The sequence below is a fragment of the Mirounga leonina genome, unplaced genomic scaffold (genome assembly GCF_011800145.1).
Source record: "Mirounga leonina isolate KUSES-001 unplaced genomic scaffold, KU_Mleo_1.0 Mir_53, whole genome shotgun sequence".
NCBI lineage: Eukaryota > Metazoa > Chordata > Mammalia > Carnivora > Phocidae > Mirounga > Mirounga leonina.
The window spans coordinates 18,580,893-18,594,972 of NW_023270807.1; the positions used below are offsets into that span (position 1 = coordinate 18,580,893).

The 14,080-nt window shown below is 39.6% G+C and overlaps 1 protein-coding gene across 1 annotated transcript; it reads right to left on the reverse strand.

The window, feature by feature from the left end:
• Positions 1-167: 167 nt before the first annotated feature.
• On the reverse strand, positions 168-13,837 carry LOC118000608 (glutathione S-transferase-like). The gene is given in 8 exon segments (XM_034990387.1): positions 168-694; positions 2,463-2,594; positions 5,233-5,273; positions 5,276-5,373; positions 7,631-7,755; positions 8,467-8,474; positions 9,912-9,960; positions 13,751-13,837. Coding segments are annotated over 8 exon segments (696 nt in total). The 3' UTR covers positions 168-538.
• Between the last annotated feature and the right edge of the window lie 243 nt (positions 13,838-14,080).

The following is a 14,080-nucleotide window of genomic DNA, read 5'->3' on the forward strand; positions in this document are numbered from 1 at the left end:
GGCTCAGATCATGATCTCAGGGTCCTGGGATTGAGTCCCACATGGGGCTCCCTGCTCAGCGGGGAGTCTGCTTCTCCCTCTGCCTCTGCCCCTCCCTCCACTCATGTTTTCTCTCTCGCTTGCAAATAAATAAAATCTTTAAAAAATAATAAAATCTAAAAAAAAAGAAAGTTTAAGAAACTAGCTTGAAGCTATGCCATGTCCAGGACTTTTCTCAAACGGGTGTGGAGTGGGTGACAATACGTATTTGTATATGTGGAGTGTTTTGTTTTTTAAAGAAGTCTTTGATATCCATTGACTGACTTATGATTTTACTCTTTTGCAATAAGTAGAATGCAGAAGAGTATTTGGATGATTCTGATTCATTGGTGTTTTATTGATTTATGGAAAAGGGTTGTCCGATTTACAAAGTATTTGGTAGTTTATTTCCTTTTGCTTGTTATTACCTTATTAAAGTGGCCTTATGATATCTTTCTGGGCACTGCTATGAATGCAAGGTGAAACATTTGAGAACTCTTCACTTGTTAATACTCGGCCACTATAGTGCCCATGTTTTTGACAACATGCCACGTTCAAATCTGAATATGTTCTTCACAGTCTCAATGGAGCCTTCATCTAGTGGAGGCTTCCTTTGGCTTCCAGGCTGCAGAAATTTGCGAATTGTGGGAATGTAGCTGATTCTGGCCTTGAATTCCTAAAATGCAGAAGTATACTATCCATGAGAAGAGAATATGGCAAAATAGATAAAATATAAATGATGCATATTTTTGCATGTGACAAAGTGTGTCAAGATTATATTCCTCGTGGTTGGTAGAAACGGGGGATAAAGTGGAATTTTCATACATCACGTGGCATTGGTACATGTAGCGATGCTATCCTTGTACAAAGCAAATTAGCAATATTTCTCAAGAATCACAAAAATGTTCATAGGCTGTAACCAAGTGACCCCATTTTTCAGATTGCATCCTAATGATACTATCTTAAATGTGGAAAAATGTATACCCATAAAGATGCTGTTGCAACATTATTCATAAAAGCAAAAATTCCAGAGTATCCTGATATATAACTAATAAATAGAAGTCCTTATGTCATAAGGATTTTTCCATGTCGTTACGTAATCTTGGAAAGTACACCTTTAGGTGGCTGCATAAAATTCTACCCAATGGATGTGCCTTCATTTATGTAGACCCTTCTCAGGTATTGAATATTTAAGTTGTTTATGATTTTCAGCATTTAAAATAAGGTTATTCTGAGCACAGCCCATGGAATATTATATAATCATGAAAATTTTCAGAAATAGAAGACTGTTGTATCCAAATGAGGCGGACTACATAAAAATACCCAAATATACTTATAACATAATGTGAAGTGGGAAATTGAGGCTGCAGAATTACAGCCTATTTCTGTTAGAAACAACAGAAATGCTCCAAAATAAACACTAGTTTGAGGGATTTTTTTTTTTAAACCAAAAACTCGACTGTTTTCTACTTGTCAAATAATGATTTTGTTAAAGATACTTAATAAATCATTATACACGCTTTCTTTTACTGTGTCTACTTTTATATATGTGAAGTTGGGTTTTTTTTGACAATTTTTGACAGGCGCCCTAATAAGCATATTTTTAGAAGGTTAGCAAGGGGGGCGCCTGGGTGGCTCAGTCGGTTAAGCGTCTGCCTTCGGCTCAGGTCATAATGCCAGGGTCCTGGGATCGAGCCCCACATTGGGCTCCCTGCTCAGCAGGGAGCCTGCTTCTCCCTCTGCCTGCTTCTCCCTCTGCTTGTTCTCTCTCTCTCCCCCTCTCTCTGACAAATAAATAAATAAAATCTTAAAAAAATTAAAAAAAAAAATAAAAGGTTAGCAAGGAATCCACCAACATAGCAAAGTGTTTTAGAACTCAGGCCACAGAATCAGTCAGGCCGAGGGTTTCGTGTGACTTGAGGGAAAGTTATTTAACCTCTTGGAGTCTTTACCTTTTCACTTTGAGGATGGAATAACATCAATGCAGTAATGTGCCTTCAGTGCTTGGTACAATGCTTGGCACCTAATAGGAGTATAGTTGATGGCTATGGTTATTGTTAAATAATGGCTCTGTGAGGGTGATATCTTAAATCTTTTCCCGTCATTTTATTGAGGTTCTGCTACATTCAGGGCAAAACCTTTGAGACTGAAGGCCTGCCAGAAGTCAGCCTCGGATCCCCATGCTGGTCCAGATGAAGCCTCGTCTGCTTTCCTATGCCCCCTTATTTTTAAATTTACTACCTTATATTGAGGTTATCTGTTGATGTGCTTATCTCGCCCACTAGGTATGTTCCTTGAGGGCATCTTTGTATCTTTAGCACAGGTCTTGGCATAAAGAAGCTAGGAGGGTCTTCAATAATAATGAATGACTGGTTGAAAGAATAAGTGAATGATACAAATTCATCCTTCCTGCAGTTCCTGGGAGTTAATTTGGATAGCAATACCTGTAGCAGAGGGAAACCTGCGAGGACACTGGGTTTGCACTCTTCAGCCATTAAGATGACTTCAAGGAGCTGTGTATCGGCCCAGCTCAGCTGATCGCCCACAAGGAAATCTTGCCCGTGGTCTCTTAGAGCCTGCATGACAGTTGAGAAGAAGGTAGAGGATTCAGGGGCATACCCAGCAGATAACTTAAAGTCAGGGTGATTTGGCAGAAAGTCTAGAAGTTTAGAGACCTGGCTCCTAATCTTGGGCGCTGGCCAGCTGTGTGAGCACATATAAATCCCATCTCTGAGGGCTTCAGTTTGTTCATCAAAAGAGGTGGGATAGCCTGGATCCTCCTGAGTATCCTGAACGCTGGAAACAGCCTGATCTCACACACCTTTGTCTTCTTTTCATTACATCCCCTGCACCTATTCTATGAACGTTTATAGAATAATTTTACCCCCATAGCCTGGATTGGTGGTCCTCCTGGGCTGGGATGATAATTCTCTCCTCACACCGTCTCAGGTCAGGATCCTTATTAGGATGCTGCTCTATGTGGGAGAACATCGTTCTCACAGGGACCCACACCTTCTACAAGCAGATTTTCTTCTAATAGGGCTCTGACTTATAGGTCACTTTGAGTCAAAATCAACTGAAAATAAAAGGTTGGATAAGAAGGTCACTAAGGTATTGTCTAGCGCTCAAACTCTCTGATTTTGTGATGCTTGGACATGGGATCAGGAGTTAGAGAGACCAGAGTGTAGGCCCTAGTGTGATTAGTTGTATGACATCAGGCAAGTTACCTTGCTTCTTTAAGCTCTGGTTGCTTCGTCTGCAAAATGGGGATAACAATGGCACACCTTTCATGGAGTTATGAAGATGATGTGGGATCATGCATGCAAAATGCATGGCAGTGCTTAGCACATAGTAAGCACTTAGCAGAAATGAACCATCAGATGATTAGCTCTGTTTTGGTGATGATGATGATGTTGATACTATTTTTAGCCACAAGAAAAGTCTCTTTTCTTCATAGTATCTCACAACAAAAACTTAAGTCACTGGGAATAGTGATGTTAAACATTCATTCCATTGTCTATATTAATAAAACTATAAGAAAAAAATTGCTTAAATTATATGCTAATTATAATGGAATAGATTATCTTTTAATTTCGAAGGAATGATACCAAGAAAGCCTGAGGTATAGAATATTCATATTTTGATTCACCTTCCATCTTGGACCAAGGGGACTGATACCTCACTAAATGTAATTAGTGGAAAAGTATAACCTAGGAAGTTAGAGAATCTATAACCTACATTAAATACATAAATATAAGGGGCGCCTGGGTGGCTCGGTTGGTTAAACATCTGCCTTCAGCTCAGGTCATGATCCCAGGGTCCTGGGATGGAGTCCCACATTGGGCTCCCTGCTCAGCGGGGAGCCTGCTTCTCCCTCTCCCACTCCCCCTGCTTGTGCTCTCTCACTCTCTCCCTCTGTCAAATAAATAAATAGAATCTTTTAAAAATAAAAAATAAGTAAATACATAAATATCAAACAATCCATATGATTAGGCTATAAAATTGTTGATATGATAAATATATTCAAATGTATGTACTAAATCATTCAATTAGAACCATTGTTACTCAACCTAGAAAGGATGGATTAAACCAGCATTGCTGGTGCGTTTGGAAAACTGATATCTCATTTTTACCAAACCCTTAACATTTTTCATGATCCTTTCATATATTGACTGATATAATGAACACATCTTGACCTTGAGGTCAAGAGCACTGATAACGAAAGAAGTCATCCAACCCTGTGTTAGGGCTGGCACTAAGTATTTGCTTAAAGCTCAAGTTTCTCAGACATTATTTTCAGCTGTTAAAAATGCAGAGACAGATGAAAAATAGTACTATTTTTGGAACAATTGTTCTCTTAACATTTTGAATATTGTATAGAATTCTGATAAGCCTTATAAAGTACCCTGAGCCCTGGTACTATCCAGTGTATTTTAGAAGTAATATCCATCCTTTCCCCTCACTCCACCTCTCTAATTAGTGTGGGATTTTTCCTTCCTAGAATCCTCTTTTTTGGGGTACCTCGGTGGCTCAGTTGGTTAAGCGACTGCCTTCAGCGCAGGTCATGATCCTGGAGTCCCTGGATCCAGTCCCGCATTGGGCTCCCTGCTCGGCGGGGAGTCTGCTTCTCCCTCTGACCCTCCCCCCTCTCATGCTCTCTCTCTCCCATTCTCTTTCTCTCAAATAAATAAATAAAATCTTAAAAAAAAAAAAAAAGACTCTTTACTCCAGAACTAAATCAAGCAACTGAAATTCTGTCAGCACTAGAACCACAAATATTGCTGAAGTCATGCATGAAATCCTTAAAAAAAAATAAAATGCAGAAGACCGGAATGAGAGGAAGGAGAGCAGACTTGTTTTGTAACTACAATTGAGGGGAGAGTTTTGCTTTCACAAAGTGTTTTGGGGATCTTTCATCCACCAATGAAGTTCTCTACTTTTTTTTTTTTTTTAAAGATTTTATTTATTTATTTGAGAGAGAGAATGAGAGACAGCACAAGAGGGAAGAGGGTCAGAGGGAGAAGCAGACACCCCGCTGAGCAGGGAGCCCGATGCGGGACTCGATCCCGGGACTCCAGGATCATGACCTGAGCCGAAGGCAGTCGCTTAACCAACTGAGCCACCCAGGTGCCCCTGAAGTTCTCTACTTTTAGTTTAGTTCTTTTTCTCCCCCTTGATCCAAGTCACAGGGCAGGGCAGAAGTTTGTCACTTACCTTCTCATAGACAGGGAAGAATCTTGTAGTGGCTCTTTCAAGATGTATTCAAGATTCATCTTCTTCTCTCCAGGCAGGGACAGTGGAAAGAACATAATCATGTCGCTCAGGTCCTTCAAGCCCTCTACATACATGTCAATCCTAGAGAAGCAGTGATAATTCAAAAGAGTTGCAGATAAAGGAACCATCATTTCAGGAGCCAAAGAAACAAGTTATCAGTGCTTCACGCCACCTGCCTCTTAGCAGTTATCTCAGTGTCCCATGATTTAAATCAAGTATTTCTGCCTGCATGCTATTCCTTTGAGATATTAAGATCAATTTGAGAAACAGAAAAATGATAGGACTAGAGTGTGGGAGCGGTTATGTGGGTGTGAATATCAGCCGTGTGACGTGAGTGCTAAGTAAAACAAACACAAAGTATTAAAATAATCCTAAAGTAATAAATAAGGCAAAGATCATATTTGGCTATTTAAATGTTATAATAAAAATGATGGGGCGCCTGGGTGGCTCAGTTGGTTAAGCGACTGCCTTCGGCTCAGGTCATGATCCTGGAGTCCCGGGATCGAGTCCCGCATCGGGCTCCCTGCTCGGCAGGGAGTCTGCTTCTCCCTCTGACCCTCCTCCCTCTCATGCTCTCTGTCTCTCATTCTCTCTGTCTCAAATAAATAAATAAAATCTTAAAAAAAAATAAAAATAAAAATAAAAAATGAAATTGCCCATGTCTATACAGGTTGAGGAAGAGGTAACCAGGGACCTCTATGCTGCCAACAACACCTCCATCTGGATTGACGGTTCTCATACTTAGTAGAACAATTCAAGAAGGCACAGAACTTACTCCACAGGTCTCCCTTGCCACCACTCACATCTCTGTGCCAGAATGAATAGAGAAAGAGATACTATGTTAGACAAGGCACCATGGCGTAGTGAAAAGACCACTGGTCTGGGCATTGGGAAACCTCTGTCCTGGTCCAAAGTGAGTCCCTTAATGTGTTGGAGCCATAGTTCTTTCAATTTTAACCTAGAATACCAACGAGTATCTTGAAAGGGCCTCCAATTCTTTGCTACTTCTGCCATTGGGACATGTACAGGGTTAATCTGGATTAACCCATTACAACGAAGTTATCAGAGACCAGAGTAAGGTCAAACATTCCCGGGAGCCACTTCGCTCCCACTGGCCAAAGGTAGGACAGTTTGAGCATAAATGAGAGTAACAACTGAAGTGAACTGAAACACGTCAAAGATATTTAAATTGATGTGCTCATAGTGACACTAGAACAATAACGATAATTAATTGGTAGGATACAGGTGAGCCGACTCATTTGGAAAATTGGTAAACAAAGGTCTCTCATGTCTTTCCTAGAGGAAATTGTACTCCAGATAACCAGATAGTAGATGAAGGAAAGTTTTTCTTTATAGAAGTATCCTAGGTAATAAACGCAGAAGGAATGATATAGCACCAATGGCTGTTAATATCATAAAGAATAGACAAGCAGACATTTTTTGCTTCCTGATTTTGGAATGCGCCAATATCTATGAGATAGTCTTGCAAAAACCACTAGAATTTGAGTCTGTTAAAACCTCTATATCTAACAACCAATTGACAGGAAATAGAGACAGAGGAATGTGTTAAATACACTGCAGGGATGCAATCAGCAGAAATTTGGCAATTAGAGTCTGTTAGAAAGCAAGAGAAAGCTTATGTTAAGATTTAAAAATACAAGATCTATTTCAAAAATTTTACTGCATTACAAATTTTAAAGTTCAGTTTCTGAAAATAAATGTATTCTTTAAAACAATGAGAAATTTATTTAAAACACACCTCCTTTGGTAAAAATGGACTATTTGTTGGTTACTGACTAAGGGTTTTCTAATTCTGTGCAATAATTTGCAGTTGAGGGTTGCTGTTTTAACATTCTAAGACAAGACAATGTTTTGCTGGTTTCTAGACAGGTCTGCCCATTGCAAAAGGACAAGTGTGTATGTGAGAATTAAGAATGTCTGGGACCCTGGGGCGGGGGACTATCTGGTGTGCCAGAGCCTAAGGAGGTGGTTTCCAAAGGCTACTTCCTGAATCAATTTCACAGGGTCAGGCTCCCAAATTTGTTCTTGTGATTTACCCTGTGCTTTACTCCCACCTAGTGGAGGGAAACACAGATTTCACCAGAAAGAGGCAGAAAATGAAATAAACTGTAATTGGCCATGAATTGGTAATTGTTGAAAGTAAATGTGTACACCGGGTTTATTTTACCATTCTCTCTCCTTTGATATGCATTAGATTTTTCCATAAGAAGTTAAAAAACAAGAAAAGAACTTTCAGTGAATCTATCAAGAACTACATATGATTGCTAACATGACTAAAGGTTAGATTTTGTTTTAAGTAAGAAATAATTGCTGTTACCAGGCTTGTTCCTGCAGGTTCCTTCCATACAAGTCGTATTTTGCAGCTAGGTATCTTAGGATAGCTCTGGTTTCTACCAAATTCATCCCATCAATTTCAACCATGGGCACTTGTTCATACATCAGGTTTCATCTTTAAATGTACAAAGGAAAGTTGGGTTCTGTACTGTCCCTGATGGTAGTAACTGAGTCTTCTTTAACTCTTAAGGTGCTATAAAACGGGACTACATAATTAAATATGATTAAAATATTTTAGAGACTAATCCCAAAGCAGGAATATGTATGCATTTATTCGCAGAAAGATGTGGAGAGTGCAAGACTTGAGGCTGAGTCCTCTGGGAGATACAACAAAGTGCAGACACAGAAGCTTTCTTTCTGGCCAAGAATGTCCCTTTCTCATCACTTATTCTCCATTCCTGTGGCCACCCCGCTGGCTAGACTCTCTTTCCCTCTGAACCATCGTAATAATGACCTAGCAGTTAACTCAGCCCTCAGATGGGCCCTCCTTTTTTTTTTTAATTAAGCTTTTTAATTTTAATTCCAGGACAGTTAACGTACAGTGTTCTATTAGTTCCAGGCATACAATATAGTGATTCAACAATTCTATATATCTTACGCAGCGCTCATCACTGTTAAGTGTGATCTTAATCCCCTTCACCTATTTCAGCCATTTCCACCTCCCCCCAACCCCCACCTCCCAGTTTGTTCTCTATAGAGTTAAGAGTCTGCTTTTTGGCTTGTGTCTTGTTTTCTTTGTTCATTTGTTTTGTTTCTTGAATTCCACATATGAGTGAAATCATATGATATTTGTCTTTCTCTGACTATTTTGCTTAGCATTATACCCTCTAGGCCGGTCCATGTCATTGCAAATGACAAGATTTTCTTCTTTTTTTTGGCTGGGTGATATTCCATGATATGTATATACCACATCTTCTTTATCCATTCATTTATTGATGGAAACCTGGGCTACTTCCATCATTTGGCTATTGTAAATAATGCTGCGATAAACACAGGGTGCATATATCTCTTCAAATTACCGTTTTCATAATCTTTGGGCCACTACCCAAATAGTGGGATTACTGGATCATAGGGTAATTCTATTTTCAACTTTCTGAGGAAACTTCATACTGTTTTCCACAGTGGCTGCACCAGTTTGCATTCCCACCCACAGTGCATGAGGGTTCCTTTTTCTCCACATTCTCGCCAACATCTGTTGTTTCCTGACTTGTTAATTTTAGCCATTCTGACAGGTGTGAGGTGGTATCTCATCGTGGTTTTGATTTGCATTTCCCTGATGACGAGTGATGCTGAGCAGATGGGCCCTTCTTATCTACTCCACATGCACTGCCTGCTTGTTTTCCAGGAGTCATTCACTGGGCTTAAACCTTTCCATTACTCCTCTTTGCTTACAAGACAATAATATTTAACTTCAACCTGGAATTCGAAGCACTCCTTGACATTTGCCTCCATGTACTTTCGGCACGTTATTCCACACCACTCTCCTATGTGAACCAGAGTCCCAGTGGCCTCCCATCAGAGAGACAGCTCTTTGTTTTGGGCTTACTTTTTCAGTCTTCCAGGAAATCTTTGCATTACACAACAGAGACTTGAGAGGGCAATGGTTTAATTTAAAAGAATTCTACTCTCTCTGCCTCATCTTCCCTCCTTCTCTCCCTCCCCACATCAGTCAGTCTGACTCTTCCTCAGAAGGGCAACAGTAAGGATGGCACTTTTCCCACTTTTCCTTAAGTTAAGCCAGTTCTCTGGACTGATTCCGTGGCAAGAACATCCTGGTTTTTCTGCACTTGCCACCAGGTTTAACTGTCAGGACATTTTCTGCTCCCTAATTGCATCTCTCAGGATCCAGCTGGGAGACAGAACCATACTGGTTTCTTTAACCATACCAAGTTACAAAGAAGATAACTAGGTCCTGGAGCACTGAGAGGCAACAAAAAGACAGTACAGTATCATGAAGGTGACAAATGCAGAAAGTAAGTATCATCCCTAGGGCTGAGGAAACAAGGAGATGGTGCTGAAATTATTACAATTTAGAAGCGGGGGGGGGCTCCTCCCACTTTGAACACTCATATGCTTGTTGCAAGATCCAAGTACTGCCTTCCTGACATAGAGATATCGATAGATACTGCCTACCTAATCTTCTCGGCTCTTAGAACGTGTGTGTGTGGGCATGCATGCACACGCATGCGAGGCTCTCAGAGATGGAGAGACCATCTATCTCATCCTTGGTCTAATGCAGCATGATGCAAGGCTTTTTTTCTCACCTTGGATCCATTTCTCAAATTCCTCACGTGTTTCAAAAAGTTCTTCAACCTAAAGAATGAAAGAATACAAGAATATGTTGTTATCATTTTTACTGTTGTTATTTCTTTTGATATCGTGGGAAAAGAGTGAAATAGAAATAAAAGTTCTAACCACCAAGGAAACCAATATTTCAACTAGTTATTGAACGCATGCTGGCCTTTTCTGGGTTCAATGAACCTAAGGACTCTTTTTTTGTTTGTTTGTTTGTTTTTAAAGATTTTATTTGTTTGACAGAGAGAGAGAGACAGCGAGAGAGGGAACACAAGCAGGGGGAGTGGGAGAGGGAGAGGCAGGCTTCCCGCCGAGCAGGGAGCCCCATGCGGGGCTTGATCCCATGACCCTGGGACTATGACCTGAGCTGAAGGCAGACGCTTAACGACTGAGCCACCCAGGCGCCCCTAGGGACGTTTTTATATAAAACCAAAACTGAATTCAGTTGACTGAGTAACACGGATACCTCCTGTGGTGTGGATGGAGCCTTCCAGGTAGACTTTTCAGATGACAATCTGAAATCTAGTACTCCCCTTCATTGGCTCAGACAAGTTACTCTCTTCTAATTTCAGTTTCCTAATGTATGAAAATGAAGCTACAGCTACTCACGATGTTGTCATGATGGCTAAAAGAGATCCTATCAAAGGAAGACTAACTCTCATGTTTGGCTCAATATTGCCCATTGTTACTGTTTTCCTCAGAAATTTCCCTTGGGTGGTGTTGGCTGTCCCTCATTTCCAGCGTTCAACAACAAGCAAATGTTAGTTTGATCATTCTATTATATATTCTCTTTTTAAACCCAAGAGGCTTAGACACAGGAAAATTAAATTGCAGCAAATCTCAGGAACTACGTGGTAGCAATCGAACAATAGCACTGAATGAATTCAAAAGATATTTGGGGCATTAAGGAAACATGAATCGAGGTGTAGTTTATTTTTTGGAGTTTTCAAAATTTTTTTGCTTGTCTTAGATTTCTGTTTTATTGTTAGATTGTTACCAGTTAACTTCTGAATACTTTGTCTCTAAAATACATCCACAGATTGAACATTTTGTATTTGTGCATTTTGTACAGTACAATTTTAATATAAAATTTAAACACAATGAGTTTTCTGTATTATTTCCATCATTATTAGAGATGGAAAACCCCAACATGTAATTGGAAAACAGTATTTTCCCCAAAGATTCTATTCTATCCCATTGTCACAAAAATAATTTTTAAATTTTACATTTACAATTAGGAATGATAAAAAATATTAAGAAAAGACACTGATAACATGGTTCCCTGGTGGTGTTCCTGAATATTTAATGTTAAACCGAGATGTCAGATCACCCTCATTCCTAAACCTTGAAGACCAGCATTAACTACAATTATTGGTGCTCTTCTTCTCCAAGCCTTCATGTGATGCTTATGAAGCCCAGAGAGGTTAAGTGACTTGCCTAAAGTCCCTCAGCTAAAAGGTGGAAGAACCAGGGCTAGAATCCCTTTTCTCCAAACCCACTACATTTTAGATACTATCATTTTGCTAAATATGTAATTTGTATTTCAATAATCTTTATAGGAAGAAGTCATTCCAAAGTTGACATCAAATATGAGAATATAGATAGGGATAACCAAGGTATAAAACAACGCTTCCCAAAAAGCATTTTTCCTAAATTTGAAGATTACTTATGACATTCATGTAGTGTGATGGGGGAAAAAAAAGTATATATTTATGATTTCAATTTCTTCTCAAATTTCTCAGGTCAGGTACTCCAGGGTTACTTTTACTATCTGCTTTGGCCGGGCTCTAAGAGCTCAGAGTGTGGAGCTCAAACTCCAGTTCCAACCAGGGTGTTACCAGGTCAATCCCTGAGAGCAGCTTGGGCAGAGGGCAGCATGCAGGAGCTCATAGTCTGGGTGTGGCCATAGACCAGCACGGGATACAGCAAAATTCCTCAGACTACATAATGTCTGAGGAATTTCCTGGTAAGTTTAGACTGAGTTTGACCAGATCACACAGCAAGGGTCTCCACCTGAACATTTTTGTTTTTAATGGTGTGTTTTCTTCAATGATACCTTTTGCTTGAAGGCTTACTGTGCGAGGGGCCCTGGGCTCTAAGGATACACGAAGCACGGCCATTTTAGCAAAGTCATGTATGCTAGAGCATGAGGACTTAACTTTTGAAAATTTGCTATGACTCACATCAAAAGGAAAAGTCAGGCACAGAAGGTCAATATTGCTATAGAATTTTCTTCTAACTCTGACAAGCTACAATGATACCAACCCTGAATATAAAAACTGTGATGAGTCAGAAGACCCGGGAAGGAGTTTCATGTGGCTCAGAGGGTAGAATTGGCCATTTATTGTTCTGAAAAAATTAGGTCATTGGAAGAAGAAATAACAAGTTCAAATTTTTTTTTTAATCACATACTAAAAAACAGTGCCCCATCCAAAGGAATTGGAATGTTTTTGATAGGTGGGCTTTGGGTTCACATTGTCTCCTGTGTATTTTACCATATTTTATCTAGATCTAATGCTAATGCAATAATACATAAAAATTGAGATTTAAAAAATAATTATAAAGGAATGACCCTGATTCCCCACCCCCTTCATTTCTTCATCTGTCATTTATCCATCTCAATATGGATGGATCTCAAAGAAATAATATTGAGTGTAAGGAGGAAAATATAGAATGATTCACAAAGGGAACCACTTATATAAATTATTTCAAAAGGTGTACAAGTCAATGATTGGTGAGCACACACATAAATGCAAAAATATAAAGGCTGGACTAACTGGATAGGGGTTAGTTAAGTGGACATGGGGATGATGGTCCAACTAAATTTTAGCCGTATCTGTTAAGGTTTTATTTTTAAAAGATGATTATATTAATATATTACCCATGTGGTTTTTTTTAAGACTGAAGGCAAATATGACAAAATAATAATAATTGCTCATTCCATAGTGGCATCATGTTCATTTATTATTACATCCTTTATACTTTATGTATTTTCAAAATTTTAATTTAAAATTAAAAAAATTCATAACAAAAGAATTTTTGAAAAAAAGTGATGATGAACTTTTCACAAGGATTTGTTGCTTTATTATAGCAGAAATTCTTTTTTTTTTTTTTTAAGATTTTTATTTATTTGACAGAGAGAGATACAGCGAGAGAGGGAACACAAGCAGGGAGAGCAGGAGAGGGAGAAGCAGGCTTCCCGCCGAGCAGGGAGCCCGATGCGGGGCTCGATCCCAGGACCCTGAGATCATGACCTGAGCCGAAGGCAGACACTTAACGACTGAGCCACCCAGGCGCCCCCAATAGCAGCTTTTAAGTATGTTGAGAATAGAATCTTTTTAATTCATTAAAGTATAGGATAGTTATATTTTTGGTAATGAATAATATGTTCTTACATCAGTATCTCTGAGACCCTTCTGTGTATTTAAAGAAAACTACCTGTTTCTCGATACTCATGAGACAAATGTAGTTAAACAAATCCAACACTTGGCTGACAAGGATGAAATGAAAAGAAGCTATTTGGTAAAATGAGTCCCTTCCTTCCTTGCCTCCTTCCTCCCTCCCTTCCTTTCTTCATTAGTCATTATTTGCTTCACCTTGGGTCAGCTCAGTACCAACAACCAGTTTCCATGATCCTTGAGTGCTTATTTAAAAGAACTAACTAATTCACTCACAGCCCAGTATCTAAAGAGCAGGTGGCAAAATCGGCTTTTTGTTCAGGAATCATAGGAGTTTCCCACACCTGCTCCCTAAGTAAGTGCTCAACGACCCCATGATGAAAATAATACGAATAAATCCAGCATCTTACCTCTACTCCTGCTGTGGCCAGGAGCCACCGAATGGACTCCATTCGGCCTCGTCCATTGAAGTAGTGAAGCTTGGGCTTCCTCGCCATTCCTGAGGATGCCTGCAAATCAACAGAAAGAGACTGATGAAGACTCTTCTGCACGGAGAACAAGCGGGAGAGAAATACAAATTACAGAGCAGTGCAAAGTTAACCAGAAAGCTCTGGACTTGTGCCCCAAATCAAAGCTGTTCTTCAGCCCCATGGCTGCCTGGGTTCTGTGTTCTGTGTTCTGTGTTCTGTCTCACAAGTGGAGTTTATCATCACAAATTGGTGTTCCCAACACTGAATTGA